Source organism: Vigna unguiculata, chromosome 1 (genome assembly GCF_004118075.2).
Source record: "Vigna unguiculata cultivar IT97K-499-35 chromosome 1, ASM411807v1, whole genome shotgun sequence".
NCBI lineage: Eukaryota > Viridiplantae > Streptophyta > Magnoliopsida > Fabales > Fabaceae > Vigna > Vigna unguiculata.
The window spans coordinates 4594153-4615802 of record NC_040279.1 but is presented as its reverse complement, the minus strand read 5'-3'; the positions used below and the strand labels follow the sequence as shown (position 1 = coordinate 4615802).

Sequence of the window (21650 nt, the reverse complement as noted above, 5' to 3'; positions counted from 1 at the left end):
AGGGAAGCTAGGGTTTCGTTTGTTCTTTCGATTTTCCACTTGTTTTATTCGATTGGGAATCTGTTAACATATCATTTGGTTCATATGGCTAGCTGTTGCACGCGTGAACAGTGGAGAACTCTAGTATTTTCGCCTAGGCGAGCCAATCTCGCCCAAGCGAGAGTACCAGAAGTTGCTCCTTGGAACTTGCACGAGTTGTCGCTCAGACGACAAGCTCCTGTTTTGAGTGATAGTCCATCTCGCTCAGGCGAGGAGGCATCGCCTAAGCGAGAGAACGCGAATGCCACTGTTCCCACTTTTCGAGCTCTCGCCTAGGCAAAAGGAGCTCGCCTGAGCGAAAGACCCCTCTCGCTTGAGCGAGACCTTTCAGCCTGAGCGTGAACTGGGCGAGAATGTGCCCAGGTCCTGTTTTCTTCTCTATTCTTGGATGTTTTCCACATGTTTGCTTGGATTACTATGTTAAATCATGAAATGAGTGATTTTGCATGTATTGAATGGTTTATGGGTTGGAATTGATGAGTTCGGCATGTAACATGAATGGGATGGTTGGTTATAAATGTTGATATGGAATTGGTATGTATAATGACTTTATGTTGGTTGGAGAAACATGATTTTGGTGTGGTTAGGATGTAATTTCATGAATCTCTAGATGAGATCTCATGGTGGTGCCTCATTGATCAGGATGTAATTCCACGAGGATTTCGTGGTGGTGCCTCATTGATCATGACGTAATTTCATGACCCATATTAATGGGAGCTCGTGGTGGTGCCTCATGCTTAGGACGTAATTCCACGAAATTTGTGGTGGTGCCTCATTATATAATTTAGTAAGGATTCAAGTAAGGATTGCATCCTGACACTCTAAAGAGTTAGTGAGTCTCACGTAGAGCGTACAGACTCAAGTGGTATGAGTAGTAGGAGGCCTTAGTCTTTGGCAGGATAATGGCCTTAGATGTTTGAAGGCTAACCTTGTGAGTGGTAGGGTGAAACTCATTAGCAATTGGCTCTACAAATAGGCCACCACAAGTGCAAGCATCTGGTGAATCCGACTAATTATATGTATCCGGATAATCGTGTCTTGAGTCGTAGTGTCTTGTTTGTGAGTCTTCACATGCTTGGTTGATGTATGTATCTCTGGCTATACAATTGTATGCAATGGTATGATAAATCATTTTTCTACACTAGCTTACCCTTTCTGCTTGTTTGTATGTGCTATGTGTGGTTTTTCTACTTTTACGATGACCATCAATTTATTTATGTGAGCAGATGCGAGAAATCCTCGTGGTCATCAAGAAGATGGAGATTCCGCTGCTTAACTTGTCTTGGGTCGAATCCCGCTCTCCGAGTTTCTTTTTTGGGCTATGGCCCTAATATTATTTTGCTCTTAGAGCACTTGCCTTAATGTTATTAAACTTCTTTCTCTGTCTTAATATTGGCATCGTGGTGTGTCTTAGTTTTCCTTCTAAACACTATTGGATAACTGTAAGGAGTAGCGTTTGTACTCCATGACTTTGTCCTTTCATTATTCATCATAATGTTTCATTTAATTATGCTATTACTTAAATGGGACGTTACATCCCCAATTTTTTTTAATTAATTTTTTATATATATTTTTTAATATTATATATATATATATATATATATATATATTATTTATATTAATTTTTTAAAATTCTTCTTAAAATCTCATAGTCTTTTATCTTTATCCTTTTTCTTTTATATCTCCAACTTTTTCTCACCTGTCCCTTTATATCAATCTTCACCCTCCATTTCTCATTTTCTTAAAATAAAAATGCAACATGGTAAAATTAAGGAGTTAAATAATATTTTAGATCGATCAATTTCTTCTTTTGAATAAGTTTATTTTGTACATTTTTCTTAATATGTTTTTCTTTTACATGTGATAAATTTGTCTACTTACTACTAGGCGGTGATAAAATTATTTTTTCCAAAATAGGCGAGATGAAACAAGTTTATATTAGAAAAATTATGATGAAGAGTAAAAGAATTTGATTTTTTTTCAAAAGAAATGCTTGTGATGAAGATGAAAAAAATGCATCTATATATATTGAATTTGAAAAAAAATCTAATTCGGCACCCCTAAATATTTTGTCCAAGTTCTGTCGCTGTCTCTAATACAACAAATTTTATTTTAATATCATTCAAAAGATGTACAAACATAAATCTGTCTTATTTTCATCTTTACGTATCTTCCTTTTTATTATTTTTTAATTTTTTTTAAAAATGAATATGCTCTTTTACTCTTTATCCATGTACTTTTTCTAGTTAATTTTTTTTATCAAAATTTAATAAGACATTGAGAGACTTAATTATTAAAGAAAAATTTATGATAACTAAGTCACAATTAGAAAAGTCATGAAAAAACACATAAGACAAAATTTTACTTTCTATATCCATAAAAAGTTAAATCTACACAAAACTCATGAAATGAAAAAATATTATTTATTAAACTAATATTTCAGTATCAAGTGAGACAAATAGAGATATTTTTTTCTTCTTCAGTAATTGAATAGAACATATGAGAAACAAGAATAGAAAGAATGAGTTTGTGTCTAAGTTTATATTTCTCTTCAGAAATAGAAGAAAACATGTGAGAGTGAGAATATGAGAAACTCAAAGATAACGAAAGAAAATATAAAAAATATTTCAATAAATTTATTTATTATTTAATTTTATGTTTTATTATTTATTAACATTAAATGTTATATATAACTATATATAAAAAGGATTCAATTATAAATTTACTTTGTATATTAACCTAATGATATTATAATATTATCACCTATTAATAAAATATTATATATATTTAACAAATTCATACATATATACACAACAAAATAAAAAAAAATATATATATATACACTAGTATTTTATAAAAGAAATAAACTTTTACTTAATTTAATTTATATTAATATATTACATCACTTTAAAAAAAATCTAAGAAGGTCATGATCCTAAAAACATTAAACTCCGCTAATATATATATATATATATATATATATATATATATATATATATATATATATATGATTATCTATTTATTTTTCAAGTCTATTATTTTCACGACTATCTCTTCTCATGTCATAAGTTTAATTCAATAGAATTTTACAAGTACGAAAGTTTATATTCAATATTCACACACTTTAGTCTTATTGAGTTCAATAAACATAGAAACATATTTATTATTTACACTTATTTAACAAATGGAAGAAAAAAAATTAATTTCAAAATTTTATATTGAAAGGTCTAATGCTAATTAGAGGCCTAATGTTAATTGATGGTTTAGTACTCAACTACATGATTACATCTCTCACAAAATACTAGCGTGTTAAGGACATGTTCTCCTACAACATCAACAACTAAGATTTTTTTTTTTTTTTTTTATCGACAAAAAACTTGAAGTACTCCAACACATACAATCATATATATATATATATATATACATATATATATATATATATATACATATATATATATATATACATATATGTACATATATGTACATATATATATACATATATATACATATATATATATATATATATATATATATAATACTATATTAAGTAGAAAAAAAATTACATCAACATTTCTTGATTTCTAATCCTTCCTATTGTTATTGTTTATAACAATGTACCTTCAAGAAACATCATACTCCCACATCTCTTTATACATATATTCCACAAAAGAAAAAATGTCATAAGTTCAAAGAAGGATTGAAATTGATTTTGCCTATTCTTCATTTGTTGGCATGAATGTTGTTGGTGTACTCCCTATATCACAATAACCAATTTGTGGTTGAACCCATAATTAAACTACTTCAATTGGATCCATGTTCTCCTCATGACTAAAAGATTTGTTTGAAGCATTATTGTAATCTTTTCTCTCCCCTGTTAGATTTTCAGATTGTCTTTTTTCACATTTCATGCATAGCTAAACAAGAAACCTAAGGAGGGAAAACTAGCACTATCTAGTTATCTTCCTCTCCATATTAAAGATAAAGAGACAAATGTAGAGTTTATTTGCATACTCTATTACAAAATAAGGTGATCTAATTTTATTGCATCTATGCAAGTTTCTACAACAAATAACCTTGAACCCACACTATAAATAGAAAGGCATACATTTGTCGACCTTAATATCATTTCATCAATCTCATGCATTCCAGTGGATATACACACCATTATGGATATGAAAATGGTAGGTTTGAAATTTTATATCTCATCCACATCCAAGTTTTCAGTTGGACCAAACAAAATATTTCCTCCATATCAACCCTACCATTCCTAAAGACCACATTATTCCTTTGATACCATATGTTCCAGATTAGAGCAATTCAAACTCCTTTCCATATTTTTTTGCATTAAGATTCATTACATATAATAGATTACGATATCACTTTCTAACTTTCTTTACAAGTTATTCAACTTCTATATGTTTAGGGTTTTGGGGTTTTGGAAAGATTGAGAATCATACTTAGATCCTTAACAAATCAAATTCTAACAACTAAACACGGAAAAGAAAAATCAGATGTCACCAAATTGGAGTTCTCAAAGAATAAAGTCGGTGAAACTTAATATGTGTTTGGTTTTGTGTTTATCATCTTGAAAATGAAAATAACCATAGGCTTGATAAGATTCTACGTAGTAAACTAATGCAATAAAAAAATAAGTCATTTGTTGGGTTACAAGTCATGACATGAGATATAACATGTTCAGTTATGAAAACAGTTAGGAAATCTATTAATTCACCGCCATGTCCATGTTGTATAACTTATAAGGAAGCAATCACAAATAAAATGTTTCTTAATTTTAACATTCAACTTTCTATATTCAAACAGTTGACACAAGGCCATATAAACTTCATTTCATCATCACTTCTACCCTCATTATGTTGCGCAAATTGTATAAATTCTTCAACTCATTTCTCATACTTACACTGATACGTGATGAATTAATCCAATCCTGATTTATATGTATATATACTAAAATTGTGTGACCAATTTCATTAATCTTTGGATGAATGATAATGTCTCTTTTTTATTCAATGTGACCCTATCCCATTCAAGAAGATTCACTTTTTATATTGGTACAAATTGATTTTAAAAAACATATATTAAATTTCACGAAATTTTGTCAGCATTTTGCATTGGTCTTCAGGTTACACGAAATAAAAGTGATTATGGACCACAATCAAATATGCATATGAAGATCAATACAAAACATGGTTGACAAATATTCACAATTTTTAAGATGTGTATACTAAAATATATATGCACTGATAAACTACTAAAGAGTGATTAATCTTCTTAAATTGTCTAATTGGACAAGTGAAAATTCAATACATATAAATTATTAGTATTGTCTCCCCTTATATTAAATAAAAAAAAAACAATTTCTTCAAAATCAAAATTCGGAGACCGTACATAATTTTCGTATTGAATCTCAAACGGGAAAATAAGACTAACTCAATATAAGAAAATCAAACAACACATTTAAGCAAATAATTAACCACATATATATAACATAAAACTAATACACAAAAGACTACAAAATCATAAGCTCATATTAGAAATAGGAACATGTGAGCATGAAAAGCGAATGACAATGGGATGATGCAACAATACCCACGTTTTCAAGAGCTACACAGTCCCAGTCCCACCACAATGCAACAATACCTGATAAACAATACAATCGCAAAAACATAAGAGACAATAAAAAATAACAAAAAAACAAAGCAAAACAAGCAAAAACCTCAACAAAGCGAACATAACAACCCAAATCACAAAAATAATTATACAAAATGCGAAAAAAGGGAAATGCATAATTTTTCGCGTTTTCAACTAACCACTACATGCAAGGAGAACGTGGTGGCGCGCAACAGTGGCTGGCAGTGGGGAAGAAGGCGCTACGATTGCGTGAGAGGCAGAGAGAGAACGAAGTAGCTTTGAGGAAGATGAACAATGGTTGGCGGCGTGGAAGGAGGCATGACAGTGGCAACGATCAACGATGGCTACATGGAATAGGAGCAGCGCGACAGTGGCTGGCGTGAAAGCCAAATCAATGTGGTGGCGTTCGATGGTGGCTGGCGGTGTGGAATGAGGCGCGACAGTGGCGATGTGGGAGGAGCAACGATGGCGCGAGTAGTAGAGAGAGAACAAAGTAGCTGATAGAAGGAAGATGAAGAACAATAAATCATAATTTTTGAACCTTAATTAACATTATGGCCTTGATTCAATTTTTAATCAAGGGAAAAATGTACCCTTGGTCCCGGTTCCCTTGCCACCTAAGGCCAAAAACCTCGCTCCCAGTGACCCTTTTGAAATATTAACTAATTTTTTGGCTTTGAGTCAGAAAAACTGAAGCCTATAAAGATGTTTGACACCAATTATTTAGGAACCGAAGCATAAAATAATGTTTTGCTTCAGTTATTAAGTGAATTGAGGTAAAAAAAGTTGACAAAAATTGCAAAAATGCCACTACATTTTTTATATACTTTGATTTTCCGAAAATCAAAGCATACAATGTGACGCATAATCCCCAATATGCACCACCGGTGTCACTTGTATGGGCCACACTCTCACACAATACTCTATGCATGTATTTTATCTAGTTTTTATGTTCATTTTTTTTTTTTAGTTTTGTATATATTTTTCATCTAATTATATAATAATGATATAAAAAATGTACACTATCAATTTATATACTACTTAGAGAGAGAGAAAATCCATAGACAGTTTTAAGAAAGAAAAAAAAATATAAAACTATGTTTTTATGTTAAAATTATTTTATAATCTAAACCATATAAAGTAAGATGTTAAGTGATGAAAAACTAAATAAGATTTTTATATTAAGTTTTGTAGAGTAATTATTATGAACCAAGACTAAGAAATTACGGTAAATCGTGCGTTAATATCTAGAGTAACATATTAAACTAGTATTATAATATTATAAGAGCGACTAAAACTATACATATTTTCAATTTTTTTTCTTCTTTTCGTAGCCATCTAATAATTTTTTTGCCACGTCAATGCAAAAAGTATCGGGGAAACACGAAAAAGAAACACATATACAATATGAAAAATGACTTTAATTCGTTGTATGAGATAGTTTTATGTAGTTGTGAATTGGGATTAATTAGAATGTAAATTTTTGTTATTGTTTTGGTCTCATTACACGTAGTTGTAACTAGATGACATGAAAAGAGATACTAGCAGTAAAAAAAAAGAACAACCAAAATAAAATGATTGATAAGATGGAAAGAGATTAAAAAAAAAATGCATAACAGTTTTGTATATATAAAAAATACAAGTGAGGGGAATTGAAGGTACAGTATAAGAGCTAGAAATAGAAATCAAATTTAGAAATAAAAAATATTATTCTCTACCACCAAACCACATTCATCACATGCATTGCCCTTATAAACTACGGACACATTAATAATGCATGCCCCATATAAATGAAGTGTTTCCTGACAAAGATATAACTTTACGGGTGAATGAATGCACGATTATATAGTTTATTATTAGTGAGTTCAAATTTTCTATTGAATTTTATGGTGTTGTTTACTTAGCATTAAAATTATATTAGATTAATATTTTAATTTCTTTTAATATATTTTAAAATTTTAAAATCAGTAATCATTAATATATTTTTTGAAGGTACAACGTAGGAAGAGCATAGGAAGAAGATAGAAAAACTTAGAACATCCAGATTACTTCTGATGAACATCCTTTATCATCCAAAGCACTATTTTTCAGGGAATTATTAGATTATTGTTTGTTGTTGGCAGGTCCTAGGTTTCTTACATAATTTTTGCTTGTTTTTTTGTATTCTGTCAAATGATGGAGGTTTAAAAGAAAATAATTATTTGACTGATTCTTCCATAGATTTATTTTTGTTTATTGATGTTTTTTTTATAGAGCTCCTGTTACTTTTCTACATGTGAGATGTGTAATCTTCATGTTACATCAACACATTTATATAAATGGGTATCAATCTCCTTGAACAAGTTAAATAAAAAGGGGTTTTTCATAATGTCATCTATATATACACATGTACATTTTAATTTGTAGAGAAACTTTTTTTCTATTCTTTTGTTTAAGTTTTATATAGAAACTCATGATAAACATATTTTCTAACATTCATATTAATCAATTTGGCCGCCAGAGTGCATGATTGAAATCATTTAAATAAAATAAGTTTAAAGTAACTTTAGTTTTATAAAATATTATTCTCACCTCTAACCACTACCCTCAATCAATCTTATTCAATTATGATAATACAAGACCTCATAGGAGTCCTATAAATAACTAGTTATATAATAAGCCTTCAATGCAACTTCATCTACCATATTTTTTTTTTGACCTAAAATGATTGGTGTGTTTGGATTATTGGTTATGGTGTGTAGTCACACACTCAGAATTGAAGGGAAGTTCATAGAAGAATCCCACATAGTCTTACCCACAGAGAGAGTAGAGAAATTGACTCATCTTCACTACTACTTCCATGACATCTTGGATGGTGAACACCCAACATCAATAAAAATCATTGATTCACCAAACCATTCTCTTGGTGGATTTGGAGTGACTTTCATGGTGGATAACCCTTTGACTGAAGGGCCAGATTTGAGTTCAAAAGAGGTTGGAAGGGCTCAGGGAACTTATGCTTTGGCTTCTCAGCATGATCTTGGATTCAAGATGGTGATGAATTTCTTCTTCAGTGAGGGTGCTTATGAAGGGAGTAGTCTCTGCATGCTTGGGAGAAATGCTGTGTTGGATGAGATTAGAGAGATGCCAATTGTTGGAGGCAGTGGTGTTTTCAGGTTTGCTAGGGGCTATGCACTTGCCAACACTGTTTGGTCTAATTCTACTTCTGGAAATGCTATTGTTGAGTACCATGTGTGGGTGTATCATCTCCAACAACATGGAATACAATGACAAAATTTCATGTTCTGTGTTAAAGCTCTTGTATTTAATGAAGCCTTATAGGCAAATAAAATCCTGTATGATTCTTTCAACTTTGCTTTCCATGTTTAAGTAAATGAAGCCTTGTAGTTGATGAGAAGATAAGAAAGGAATTACTTAAATAATGGTGTTTTGATTTGTGTAACATTTTATGATATGATTGTAGCGTAAATTGTAATTACTTAAAAATTAAGTGTGTTTAAGTCTCGTATTGATATCGATGTTGAATAGAAATAAGAAAATTGAATAATATTATCTATAAATTCATTCTCTTAAAACTTTTTATTGGAAATAATATCGATTTTTATATAAATTAGACTTGTGTATTATTGGTGTCGAATTTGGCTAAGTGATGACATCATTGGTGTGGTATTTTAAATGAAAGTTGTAACGTTTAATTTGAGGGATTTGTGTTGAGGGCGAAGCGAAATGGTTATGAGAGTGAGAGTCAATCTGAACAATCTTTTGAAGATGATGGGATTGAAGTGTGTGAACTGAAACGGATCACAAGGTGGCTCTTTATATCATCATATTTCCATAACAAGAAACAGAAATAAAAAGAGAATGTGGAAAGAACTCAATAAAGAAATTCATCAAAAACCTAAATTATGGTTTATATAAGATGATTTTAACTTGATAGGAATTCTTAAGATGTATAAAATGAATGACAAATAAATAAATAAGTCAACTCATAAATTTATTGTTTTAAAAGTTAAAAGTAGTGTTTTTATTTTTTAAATGATTGTGCACAACATTAATATGCTGAAGCATCATGAATCAATTAAAGACGAAAGGTAATTTTTTAAATGTTTTTAGTGGTTAATGTATTAGGAAAAAGGATATTTTGACAAAATTATTCTCTATTCTACGTTCAGATAACATTCATGAGTATATTGAATTAAGTTATTTAACTTAAATATAAATTAAATTATTGAACATACAAGTAATAAATAGGTTGTAGAATGAGAGTAGAAAATTTGTGGGGTATGAAAAGATCACGAGATCTGATCTATTATGCTATGAGATGATTGACCAGAAATATAAATATAATTGTTTAAAAATAATGCATTTGTAATCAAAAAGTATGTTGAGATGCTTTGCACACGTATCAAGCCTTAAGAAGCATCGCATGATGCTCTTCTTCTTGTCTATTCTCGAAGGGCCGATTATACTTACTCTCACAATTCTCGTAGTTGTGGTGATCTTTATGTCCAGTTTTTGTCTATTTATCTTTTGTAATAATGTTTAAATATGCAAAAAGAATTTCAACATTTAAGTAAGTGTTTGGTCTCGATAGTTATAAAATGTGTAAATAATTCAACTAAATTTTTCATCTACATGTCTTATTTATAATGTTATTGATGGATTTTATCTCTTGAAATGTCTAATTACGACATGATGTTCTAACCTTACTATTGTAATTTGTGCATTATACTCGTAATCGTACTTATGTACACACCAATCAGTCCCATGAACTAACATGATTGTGAGTATGGTAGATTGATCGGTTACATTCTAATTGTCACATACATAGTAGAGGTATCAATTTGGTCTCTAGTCTATGGGTCAGTCTTGACCCACTCTTCATAAAGTTCTCTTTTAGGGGGTCTCAAATGAAGGGCCAAAAAAAAGTTCCAACCCCCAAAGCCCCCTCTATAGTGGGTTAGGGCTAGGGCTAAGGTGGGTTAGGCCTCCAAATAATACTATATTAAAGATCAAGTCGAGCGACCTGAATGGGTCCGAAGACCCAAACAGGCCCGACGAGCCAAACATGTCCAATCACCCGGACAAGTTCGAAGCCCCAGACGGGTCCTAAGGCCCGAAGACCCAAATTGACCCAACAAGCCTAGACGTGCCTGATAACATCGAGAGGCCTGACGATCCGAACGGGCGTGACGACCTGGCCAAGCACGATGACCTGGACGGGCCCGACGATCCAGAACACCTCACAATCCGGACAGGCCCAACGAAACGGATAACCCCAAAAACTCGAACGAACCCGATGACCCGGACAGGCTCGACGACACGGACGAACCTGACGACACGGACAAACCCTACGACTCGGATGAGCCCGACGACTTAGACGAGCCCGACGACCTAGCCCACATGGGCCAGGGCCAAGCCCTGTGGGCTGGGCCAAACTGACACCTCTAGTACATAGTCCCCCAAGCCCTGTTGGGTGAAAGTGAGGGTTTTCTTCAAAAAAAAAGTTCATATATTGGGTAGCTAGTATTCTTGTCCTTGACAGTTGGTGATGAGTACAAATTTTTGTCCTCATTTAAAGTTTAAATTTGGAGATTTAATTTAATTTTAGTCCTTAAAAGATTGATTTAATTAAGATTTGTGATAATTGGGCTTAGTGAGTTTGTGAGATAAAATGATTTAAAAAGTGATTTTAGTTGTATAAAATATTCTTAGATATTCTAAACATTTCTTGATGTAGTTGAAGAAAAATTTGGTTCATTAAAGATGTTAAATTAAATTGTTCCGAGTACAAAATAAGTTCAAATTTAGTAAATTCTAGAAAGAAGTATACCAGGGACTAAATGCACCCCTAGTTTTTACATATACATTTCGCCTTTCTCAAATGGGTCACTCATAACCTACTCCTAAACCTCCTAAATTACTACTTTTCAACCCCCCTTACCACTCACAAATACAACCCAACTAGAGAATGCCATGTGGCACTATCTAACACTCACTAAACTATCCAACCAAAACACGCCATGTCATCGATCCTTACCCAAACATCTGAACCAATCAGAGCTTGTCACATCATCATCTTCTCCAAATCAAAAATTAAGTTTGCCTCAAGCTCTCAATGCCCTCAGTCACCACCATGTCGGAATGTGCAACAGTGTTGACAACACCTCCATCACCACGTTGTCACATCAACCTGTCGATTCCATCGTCAACCATTTTCAATCTCCACCGCGATGAAGATTCGTTTGTCCACCACACAGTTCCACCACCTGCATCTCCATCGTGAAACCACCTCAATGTCATCAAAAACCCCAACCACATGAATTAGCAGCGACACTCTCCATTGCAGGACGAACCAGCTCTGCAGTGTGTCACGGGACATATCATCAATAATTTAATTTAATTTTTCGACTTCTCACTCAAAAAATACACCCAAGTTTTACGGGACATATCATCAATAAAACTTAGGAAGTATTTCTTATTGTTGTCTGATGAAGGTTGAATAAGACCACATAAATCAGCATGAACCAGTTGTAATTTTTCTGATGCTCTCCATAAGCTCTTCTTTGGCATAGCATGGCGGTGTTATTTTCCAGCAAGACAGTGTGTGCATAGATCTTGGGGCATAGTGATAGATGGCAGCCCGTTCACTAGTTGTTTTGAAACAAGAGTTTTTAAACCATCATAGCTTAAATGTCTCAATCGATTGTGCCATAGTTGAGAATTCTGTTCCAATGTTGCCTGAAAGCATATAGTATTTACGGAAGCCACGGTTGTCGTCAACACAAACATTCTGCTACTCCTCATGTTAACCTCCACAATCTACCCTCTTTTAGGATGCATAACAGTGCACTTGTTGTGTTGAATATTTATAGACAAGCCTTTTTCTTGAAGTTGTCCTAAACTCAATAAATTATTTTTTTAGAGTTCAGGAACGTAATAGACATGAGATATCACGTGTGTGACACCAATCACCATCAACCGAACACTGCCTTTCCAAATCATAGCAATGCGTGTATCATTGCCTAGCTTTACTCGATGCTGAAATTCTTCATCGAATTGTGTTAACCAATTTTTGTTACCACTCATGTGGTTACTACACCCAAAATCTAAAAACCACTCATTATCCTTTCCTTCCATGGAATTTGTGGATGTCATTAACAAGAGCTCATCCTCTTGTTCCTCCTTGTCTTCTACTTCAGCATAATTTGCCTTTTTCTCCCACTGAGGACATTCATATTGAAAGTTTCCTAGTTTGTGACATTTGTAGCATTCAACTTCTTCTCTATTGAATGATTGCCTTCCTATACCTCTTCCTTAGATAAAGCCTCTGCTTCTTCCTCTTCCTCTGCCTCTCCTACTTTTCTCTTCTATCACAACCTTCATCACCTGGTTTTCATCTGTAGCCAACATCATTCTTTGTTCATGAACTAAAGGGCTACTTTGGAGATCATCAATCATCATGTTATCCATGTTGTTGGATTCTTCTACATAGCATGCTACATAATTGAATTTCGTTGTCATTGATCTCAGGATTTTTTAGGTAATAACACTTTCTTGCATATTTTCACCGCATGCTTTCATGCTCTTAACAATCTTCAGAGTTTGGGAAAAATATGAGTTCACAGATTCTCCATCCTTCATTTGCATCAGCTTAAAATCTTTGCGAAAAGCTTGTAATTGTGCTCGTTTCACTTGAGTTGATCCTTGATAATTCTGTTTCATTGAGTCCCAGATATTCTTGGATGTCTCATCATTTAGAATAGTGTCCAAAATTTCTCTATCAATAGCTTGATAGAGATAATTTTTTATCTTCAAATCCTTCAACTTTTGTTTCTCCAGTGACATCAGTTCAACTTGTAATGCACTTGTTTTGTCAGAAATGTATAGAGGTGTCAATTTGGCCCAACCCATAAGGTTTGGCCTTGGCCCATGTGGGCTAGGGCCAAAAAAGCCCACGTTGAAAAAAAGCCCCCATCAAAGAAGCCCACAGGGCCAAAAACCCAACAAAAGTCCTGTGGGCTAGGGCCAACCCATGGGCTTTCATCTTCCACATGAAAAATATAATATTTTTTAAAATATATTACTATCTGTGGGACAAGCCCAACGTACCGAACAAGCACGACGACCTGAATAGGTCGAACAACCCGAACTTGTTCGACGACCTCGACAAGAACGACGACTCGAACGGGCCCGATGATCCAAACACGCCCAACGACCCAAACGAACACGACGACCAAGACAAACTCCACAACACAAACGGGCCCGACGATACGAACAGCCCGACGACATGGACGAGCTTGACAACCCGGACAGGCTCGATGACCCGGACACGCCTGACGACCCGGATGGGCCCTATGACCCAAACAGGCCCATCAACTCGAATGAGCCTTACGACCCAAACGGGCATGACGACTCGAACGGGCCCGATGATCCGTATGGGCCCGTAGACCCCTTGGGCCTAACGACCCGAACAGGCCCAACGTCCTGGACAAGCCCAATGATCCATACATGCCCAACGACACGGATGGTCCCATTGATCCAGACAGACCCAACGACCCGAACGGGCCCTACGTCCGGGTCGTGGGGCTCGTCCCAGTCGTCGGACTCGTTTGGGTCGTCGGGCCCGTTCGAGTTGTTAGGCCCTTTCGGGTCGTCGGGCACGTCCTTGTCATCGGGCTCGTCCTGGTAATCATGCTCGTCCGGGTCATCGGGCCCATCTAGGTCGTCAGGCTTGTTCGGGTCATCGAACCCATCCAGGTAGTCAGGCTCGTCCCAGTCGTGGAGCCCGTCCAGGTCGTTGGGCGTGTCCTGATCGTCGGGCTCGTTCGGGTCTTGGGGACCGTCCCAATCGTGGGGCCCGTACAAATCGTCGGGCTTTTCAGGGTAGTCAGGCATGTCCTTGTCATCGGGCTTGTCTGGGGCGTCGAGTTTGTCTGGGTCGTCAGGGTAGTCGGGCCCGTTCGTGTCGTCGGGCCCGTCCGGGTCGTCAGGCATCGTTGGGCTCGTTCGGGTCATGGGGCCCGTTTGGCTCTTCAGGCCCATCCGGGTCGTCGGCCCCGTCCACGTCGTCGGGCCCGTCCGGGTCGTTGGACAGGTCCGTGTTGTCGGGCCCGTCTTAATCGTCGGGTCTGTTCATGTCGTTAGGCCCGTCCTGGTCGTTGGGCCCATCCTGGTCGTCGGGCTCGTCCTAGTCATCGGGTCTGTCTGGGTTGTCGAGCCCGTCCGGGTCGTCGGGCCCGTCCGAGTCACTCGACTTGATCTTTGACTCTTGCTTAATGTAGTATTATTTGGGGAGCTAACCCACGTTAGCCCTAATCCTAACCCACTAGAGAGAGGACTTTGGGGGTTGGAGTTTTTTTTTTACCCCGTCATTGGGGGCCCTTAGAAAGGAGCTTTATGAAGAGTGGGTCAGAGTTGGCCCATAGACTAAGGGCCAAATTGACAACTCTAGAAATGTATGCAATTCCATGTTTCACCAATTGCCAATACTCCTTTTATCGTAAGAACTTCTCCATCAACTTGGCACAATAATCATAGTGCCCATCGAATTTGGGAATAGTAAGTTACCATTGTTTGCACTCACGGTGTCTCTCTCACACACGTACCCACAGTTTGGTTAAAATCCCTCACTTTCGGTGTCTCACTCACACTCTCCCAACATATGGTTATAACCCCTCACTTTTTGTTTCTCTCACTCCAATTTTGGTTCTGGTTCAGGCCCATGTGGAGGAGCTCTGATACCAAATGTGAACAAAAGACAGGCAATAGGTTTTGAAATTCTCTATCTGTATTCTGTTGTTGAAACTGAAACAATAATACAAACTTATAGCATGAAATAGAAACTGAAATACCAACCCACTGATTTCACGCAGGAAACATGCGTTAAATACCCTGTCGGTAACTGACCTTTTATTTAACGAAACAACAATTTAAATAAAAGTAGAATCTAGAGAAATATCTAACACCACATCCCAGTCATATTTTTCTTCATTACATATTCCCTGTGTTGTTTCACACAAACTGGTATTGAATGAATAGGGCATTAACAATGGTATACATTTTGGAAATAAACATAATCCAAATAATAGTTTGAGCAGTATCAACAAAGATAGGGGCACTAATTGAAACAAAACAAACAACATCTGGTCACTGGTCCCATAACATCAGGTGGTGATGATTTAGTTAACAACTATTTCTAATGTAATACCCAAAGCAAAAGATAATCGAGACGAAATGGAAAAGAAATCTAATCTTTTTGTTGAAGCAAAGCAAAATATCGACGTTCTTCTTCCCAACAATCTGGGCTCCAACAATAGCGCTGCAACGTTGCGGTAGTGAGCAGTGAGGCATTTTTGTATTTTGGGGTCCATTTGAACTGTAATTTGTAAAAATGGGTTCGTTGAAATTTTTTTCTAAAATAGGGTCAAGTCGTTATGGTGGAGGACGACATTACAAGTGAAGTCGTCATCCACCCTGCCGGTTTCTTAATTTTTTTTTTCAAAATGTAAAGTCGTACCGTAGGAGACCAGTTTCTATTCATTTCAAAAAGTGAAGTCGTCCTCATACATGACGACTTCACTTTTCAAATTATTTATTATTTTTTTAAAAATTGGGTTCGAACGGGGGCAGCCATGCTAGAATCACAGTCAACAGAGTTTGGAAAAATGGCAGTATATTATCGTCACATCCACGCTCTACGCGAAGAGCCTTACCATGTCCACTGCCAAAATTAGGTGATAGGTTGAGATGAAGGGAAGAAAAATAGTGCAACTTTTCAACGCACCTTTGATCTCATAGGAACCCATGGTTATGGATCTGGAGAATGATCATTTCATATATAAAACTGCAAACGAAAATATATAAAAAGAAAAAAACAAAATTGAAGAATGAAGTCATTATACACCACGACGACTTCACTTTTGAGATGAATACAAACCGGCTTCTCACAGCACGACTTCTCTCTTTAAAAAAAAAAAAAAGAAACCGGCAGGGTTGAGGATGATTTCACCTGTAATGTCGTCCTCATCCCTGACGACTTGACCCTATTTTACAAAAAAAAATTCAACGAACCCAATTTTACAAATTACAATTTAAATGAACCCCAAAATACAAAAATGCCGAGCAGTGATGAGTTCAAAAACAAACCTCTTTGGAAGTTAATGAAGGTTAAAACAACCTCCATTAATTAAATTCATTACTGGGTTATATTAACCTCTTTGGAAGTACAATTTTTTTAGTGATAATTAATGTGGTTTTAAAATATTATTATTATTATTAATAAAATACAAAAGGTGGTAGATTTATATCGTAAGACATGAACAGGAAAAAATATTGATTTGGTTAGAAAAAAATTTGTATGAAAGATTATTTTTATTTATTATTATAAAATAGTAAAAATCAATTACTATTCAAAAGAATACTTTAAATTTATTTATTTTAGTAACATCATTGATCATAATGTTATTTTATACTACTTTGACTTTATTTTAAAAAATAATATAACTCATTATATTTTGATTACCTATCATGGTATAATTCAACACTTCTGAAGTCTTGATTTTCACATTTTCTTTTATTTCTAGACCCTTAAATCCATTAAGTTATCATCTTTCTCTTTTATATTATTCGTCTTTTTTTCATCACAAGAAAACGAATTATAATAAGCAAAATATGATACATTATATATTCAAATATATGAAGAAGGAGTTTAAACAAAGAAAATGTAATTTACTCTTATGAAAATGCATGAATAAATTTACATATTAATTATTTATAAAATTCCATTACTCCTAGAGCAGTAAAGGCACGAGAAACAACTCTGAAAGAAGAAAACTCAGAAATTTGGCATAAATTCATAAACTCTTTCTCAGTTCTTTCACTTCCTCCATCAAGAAACATCAGGTTATCAAAGCTAGTAACCATCTTATCTGCTTCAGAAGAACCAATTGCTTCAGGCATTATGAAATCTACAACAACCACCTTTCCATTTTCTGGCAAAGCTTTGTAGCAATTATTCAGAATTTTCAAACAATTTTCATCCGACCAATTGTGCAATATGCCCTAAAATCATTAACCAACCACACAATAATGGTTATTAAGATCATTAGATTAACTTAATCACAGTTATAAGAGGTTTATGCTAGTATCTAGACTAACCTTCAGTAGTATGGCATCACCTTTTGGAACACTTTCAAACATGTCTCCTTCAACATGTTCAATTCCTTCATCAAAATGAAAATTTTCACTCATTGTAATTATAGTATATGAGTAGTTAATTAAGAGATCAAGATCAAGATCAAGATATAAAAATATATACCTGGATAAGGTGGAGCTTGTTGTATTACTTGTGGAAGATCAAAATTGACACCCTTTATGGAAGGATACTTAGAGATTATGATGTTCAAACTTTGCCCTACTCCTCCTCCCACATCAATAAGCAGTGATATTCCTTCAAATCCACTGTATATTTCAAGTATCTTTCTCATTTCTGTTGTGCAGATATTGGCCATTGCTTCATTGAAGATATGATTCCATGCTGGATCAGATTGTATGCCTTCAAAAATAGGCATTCCATGAACTTTCATGTATAGGCCATTATCACAGTCAAGAACTATCTCCTTGAAATTAAGGCTAATTCACATCAAATACACCAACTTGGTGAAGTTAGAATCTGATTCCAATTAACTGTCAAAAATGTGTAACTAAATTAACTGCATGTAGGAACATTACTTACAATGCCTTAACAAGGTTTGGATGATTCATAAACGTTGTGAACAAGGCCAAAGAAGCAGTGGCTTCTGCATTGGTGAAGTACTTTCCGGAAGGTGAAAGCTGAAAGAGTCTTTGGACCTTACCATCTTGATTTGTGCGTGTGGAGCAAGTGAGAAGAGAGTGACTTGCAAGAAGAGACAACATGCGATCAAGCCTTTGAGGTAGTTTTTTGTGCTGAATTGGGAGTCGAGAAGCAATCTCTGAAGCTGAAACACCAAATGGGGCTTTTGTTGTTGTTTTAGCAATGATATCAAACAAGTTGAGCTCAATGGCAGCATTCAACACAGCAGTGTAAACCATTGGGCTGAAACTTAGTAGCATGGCAGAAAGGCATGGATCATTTTCTTCACCACAGTTAGAACCCATCTGGTTTATGGTTTGTGGTTTTTTCACGATGAGAAAGAAGTTGCAGATCAAGATGAAAAGATGTAAAGAAGAATGTTGAAAAATAATCACAACCGGCTTTTACATGATCATTGCATACAAAGGAAATTTTTGTCTCACATGTTTGAAATCATCTTTTTCTGAGGTTGTGGCATGACTCAGAAATATTGATTAACAATTATATATATATATATATATATATATATATATATATATATATATATATATATATATATTAGCGTTATCATAATTAGAGAAAGTCTATGCATGCTTTTGTATTTGGCCTAGTGTGTCTTATTTGTGGGTTTATATGTGAGGATCTCATCAATATTCCATAAACAAAAGTGACAATGTTCTGGCCTGCCATTTGTGCCAAGTGTGTTATTTTCATCTCTTTTAACAATAATATTTGTCTTGTTTAAGATGGGGTCTGCTACTGATTGTTTTCAGTGGTAGGTTTAAAAGTTTTAAGAATTTTGTTGTTTTTCTTTCTTGTAATTTTTTATCAAGTAAATTAATGTAAATAGTTTTTGTAATGTATAATTAGTTTAAAGCTTTTATACGAGAAATGTAGGATGTTTTGAATGAAGAGTGGGAGTGTTTGTGAGGTTATTCGAAGAGAAATTAGAGAGATTTTGTAAATATATTAAGTTTAGTAAAATAATAAGTTAAATATTATTTAATGTTTGATAAGAACGGTAAGACTTGAAAATATTAAAAATATTTTTAAACAGATAAAAATTAGAAAATTCATAATATAAGTTTATTCTTCATTTTATTCAAAATTTCATCTTTTATTTTAACTATTTTTCCTCTTAATTTTGTTTAGGTTTAAAGAAGTATATGACTTATTTGATTGATAGTTGGTTACTAGATGTGCATTATATTTGTCGAAGTGTTGGAAGGAGCTTTTGGCACATGGCAAGCTCCATCAAAATAAGTATTTTAGCCCCGAAATTGATGACAAAAAATTGTTGTAATTGACAATTAGAATAGCTACCAAGTCACATTTGTCTCAAATCTGGAACTAAAATAGCGACTAATTACTTGCTTAATACCAACAAATTGTTTAACGACCAAATAGCAATCAAATATTTCGGTACCTAAATTGTAGTCACTTAGCGATTTCAAAAAAAAATGTGATATTTTCAGAGATCGAATTATATATTATGTTATTTGTCAAAGAAGCTATTTGGTTGGCAGATATAAGATTAAATTAGAGAGCAAAAACTTGTAATTACCAAATCTAATGTTTAAACGATCGATTTAGCGACCAAATTAGATATTGTCTTAGTCATTGAAAATTATTTGGTCATTAAATATGTACTAAGCTTAAGTTAGCAACCAAAAACATGTGGTTGCTAAATATAATGTTTTAGTGACCAATTTAATGGCTAAATACATATTTTGTTAGCCACCGAAAGTTACTTAGTTATTAAATATATGTATTAAGATTAAATTACCAACTGAAAACATGTTGTTGCTAAGTGTAATGTTTAAGTGACTAAATTACATATTTTGTTATCTACTGAAAATTTTTGGTCGCTAAATAATATGTATTAAGCTTAAGTTAACGATCAAAAACTTGTTATCGTTAAATATAATATTTTAACAACCAAATTACATGTTGTGTTATCAACCAAAAATTTTAAGTCGCTAAATTTGTATTAAACTTAAATTAGTGACCGAAAACTTGTGGTCACTAAATATAATGTTTTAGTGATCGAATTACATTTTGCTATTTTACTATTAGGTTTTTATTTTGCTAAATTGTGTTTGATTTAATCCTTTTTATAACACCATTTAATTGATAACAAGGGATTGTACAAAGTATCATTATTCGCACTACGTGAACTATTTTTTCTTACGCAACCCAATAATGTTTGTAGCCACCAGCATTGTTCGCACTACGTGGGCTACTTTTGGTTACGTGGCCTTGTAATTGTAGTCACCTTGTACAGTCTCCCGTTATGAATTTAAAAGACGTAATTAGAAAGACTAAATTGAACACAGTTTAGAGAAATAAGGACCTAATTGAACGTGCAAAAAACAAAAGGAACAAATTGAACAAATTGGACCAAAATAGTATTTAAGCCTTAAATTTCTAACTTGTGCCCCATTACCAAACTTTTCCCATTTGTCCTCAGTCCTTAGTTCTTCTCATTGAATGTGATGTTCCCTAACTATTTGAATGTGGTTATTGAAGGATGCTCAAGTTTGGGGCTTTGCTTGAGATTATCTGTAAAATAAACTAGCAAAATATTATGCAATGAGAATATAGTGTCTGGAAGGTATAAAACATAAATTAAGACCAAATTTTGTTTCCTTATTGTTGAAAATCTTGAACTAAGGAAATTGATACTATTAGAAATTGGTACTATTTTGTGGGAAATAAATTTTGAAATGACTATTCGCAGGTGGATTCAAGCTCATTGATTACGTCTTATGAGAGCATAGGAGACATGATGATGTTGTAATCAATTTTTTTGATATGAATTGTTTGTTATTGTTAGTTACTACAAATTGTTTGCTCTTTGAAATCAATAAATGATTCCGAGAATAGGAATTGCAAACAACTACTATTGAGTTTATACCAGGGACATTTTACCTCTCTAAGTATCGTGTGATTCATGATATGCACGAAACAATACAATTCTCATTGGCGACGAATTGCATGAAGAATCGTTTTTGCTCCTTTAATGTCTTCGAATAACATGATTTGTTTTTCGAATTGCATGAATCGCGATTTAAATCAGGAATCATGGCTTGAACTGCAACCTTCATGGAATGCTTTTTGCGAAGGT

At 34.1% G+C, this 21650-nt stretch overlaps 2 protein-coding genes across 2 annotated transcripts; one reads left to right on the top strand and one right to left on the bottom strand.

The window, feature by feature from the left end:
* Positions 1-8344: 8344 nt before the first annotated feature.
* On the top strand, positions 8345-9130 carry LOC114179457 (dirigent protein 21-like). The gene has a single exon (XM_028065806.1). It carries the CDS (start codon positions 8392-8394, stop codon positions 8956-8958), a length of 567 nt encoding a protein of 188 aa, XP_027921607.1. The 5' UTR covers positions 8345-8391; the 3' UTR covers positions 8959-9130.
* Positions 9131-17457: 8327 nt separating this feature from the next.
* Positions 17458-18828, bottom strand: LOC114182972 (isoliquiritigenin 2'-O-methyltransferase-like). The gene is made up of 4 exons (XM_028069785.1): positions 18425-18828; positions 18008-18321; positions 17848-17912; positions 17458-17751 (listed from the first exon to the last, which is right to left on the bottom strand). The coding sequence occupies exons 1-4, from the start codon at positions 18826-18828 to the stop codon at positions 17458-17460; spliced, it is 1077 nt and encodes a 358-aa protein (XP_027925586.1).
* Between the last annotated feature and the right edge of the window lie 2822 nt (positions 18829-21650).

Excerpts from the sequence above, each read along its gene's own strand:
- LOC114179457 (XM_028065806.1), top strand. The coding sequence starts at position 8,392 with ATGATTGGTGTGTTTGGATTATTGGTTATGGTGTGTAGTCACACACTC.
- LOC114182972 (XM_028069785.1), bottom strand. The coding sequence starts at position 18,828 with ATGGGTTCTAACTGTGGTGAAGAAAATGATCCATGCCTTTCTGCCATG. Across the intron at positions 18,322-18,424 it reads CCAAACCTTGTTAAGGCATT|CCTTAATTTCAAGGAGATAG; the intron begins GTAAGTAATGTT and ends GATGTGAATTAG. Across the intron at positions 17,752-17,847 it reads GTGATGCCATACTACTGAAG|GGCATATTGCACAATTGGTC; the intron begins GTTAGTCTAGAT and ends TAATGATTTTAG.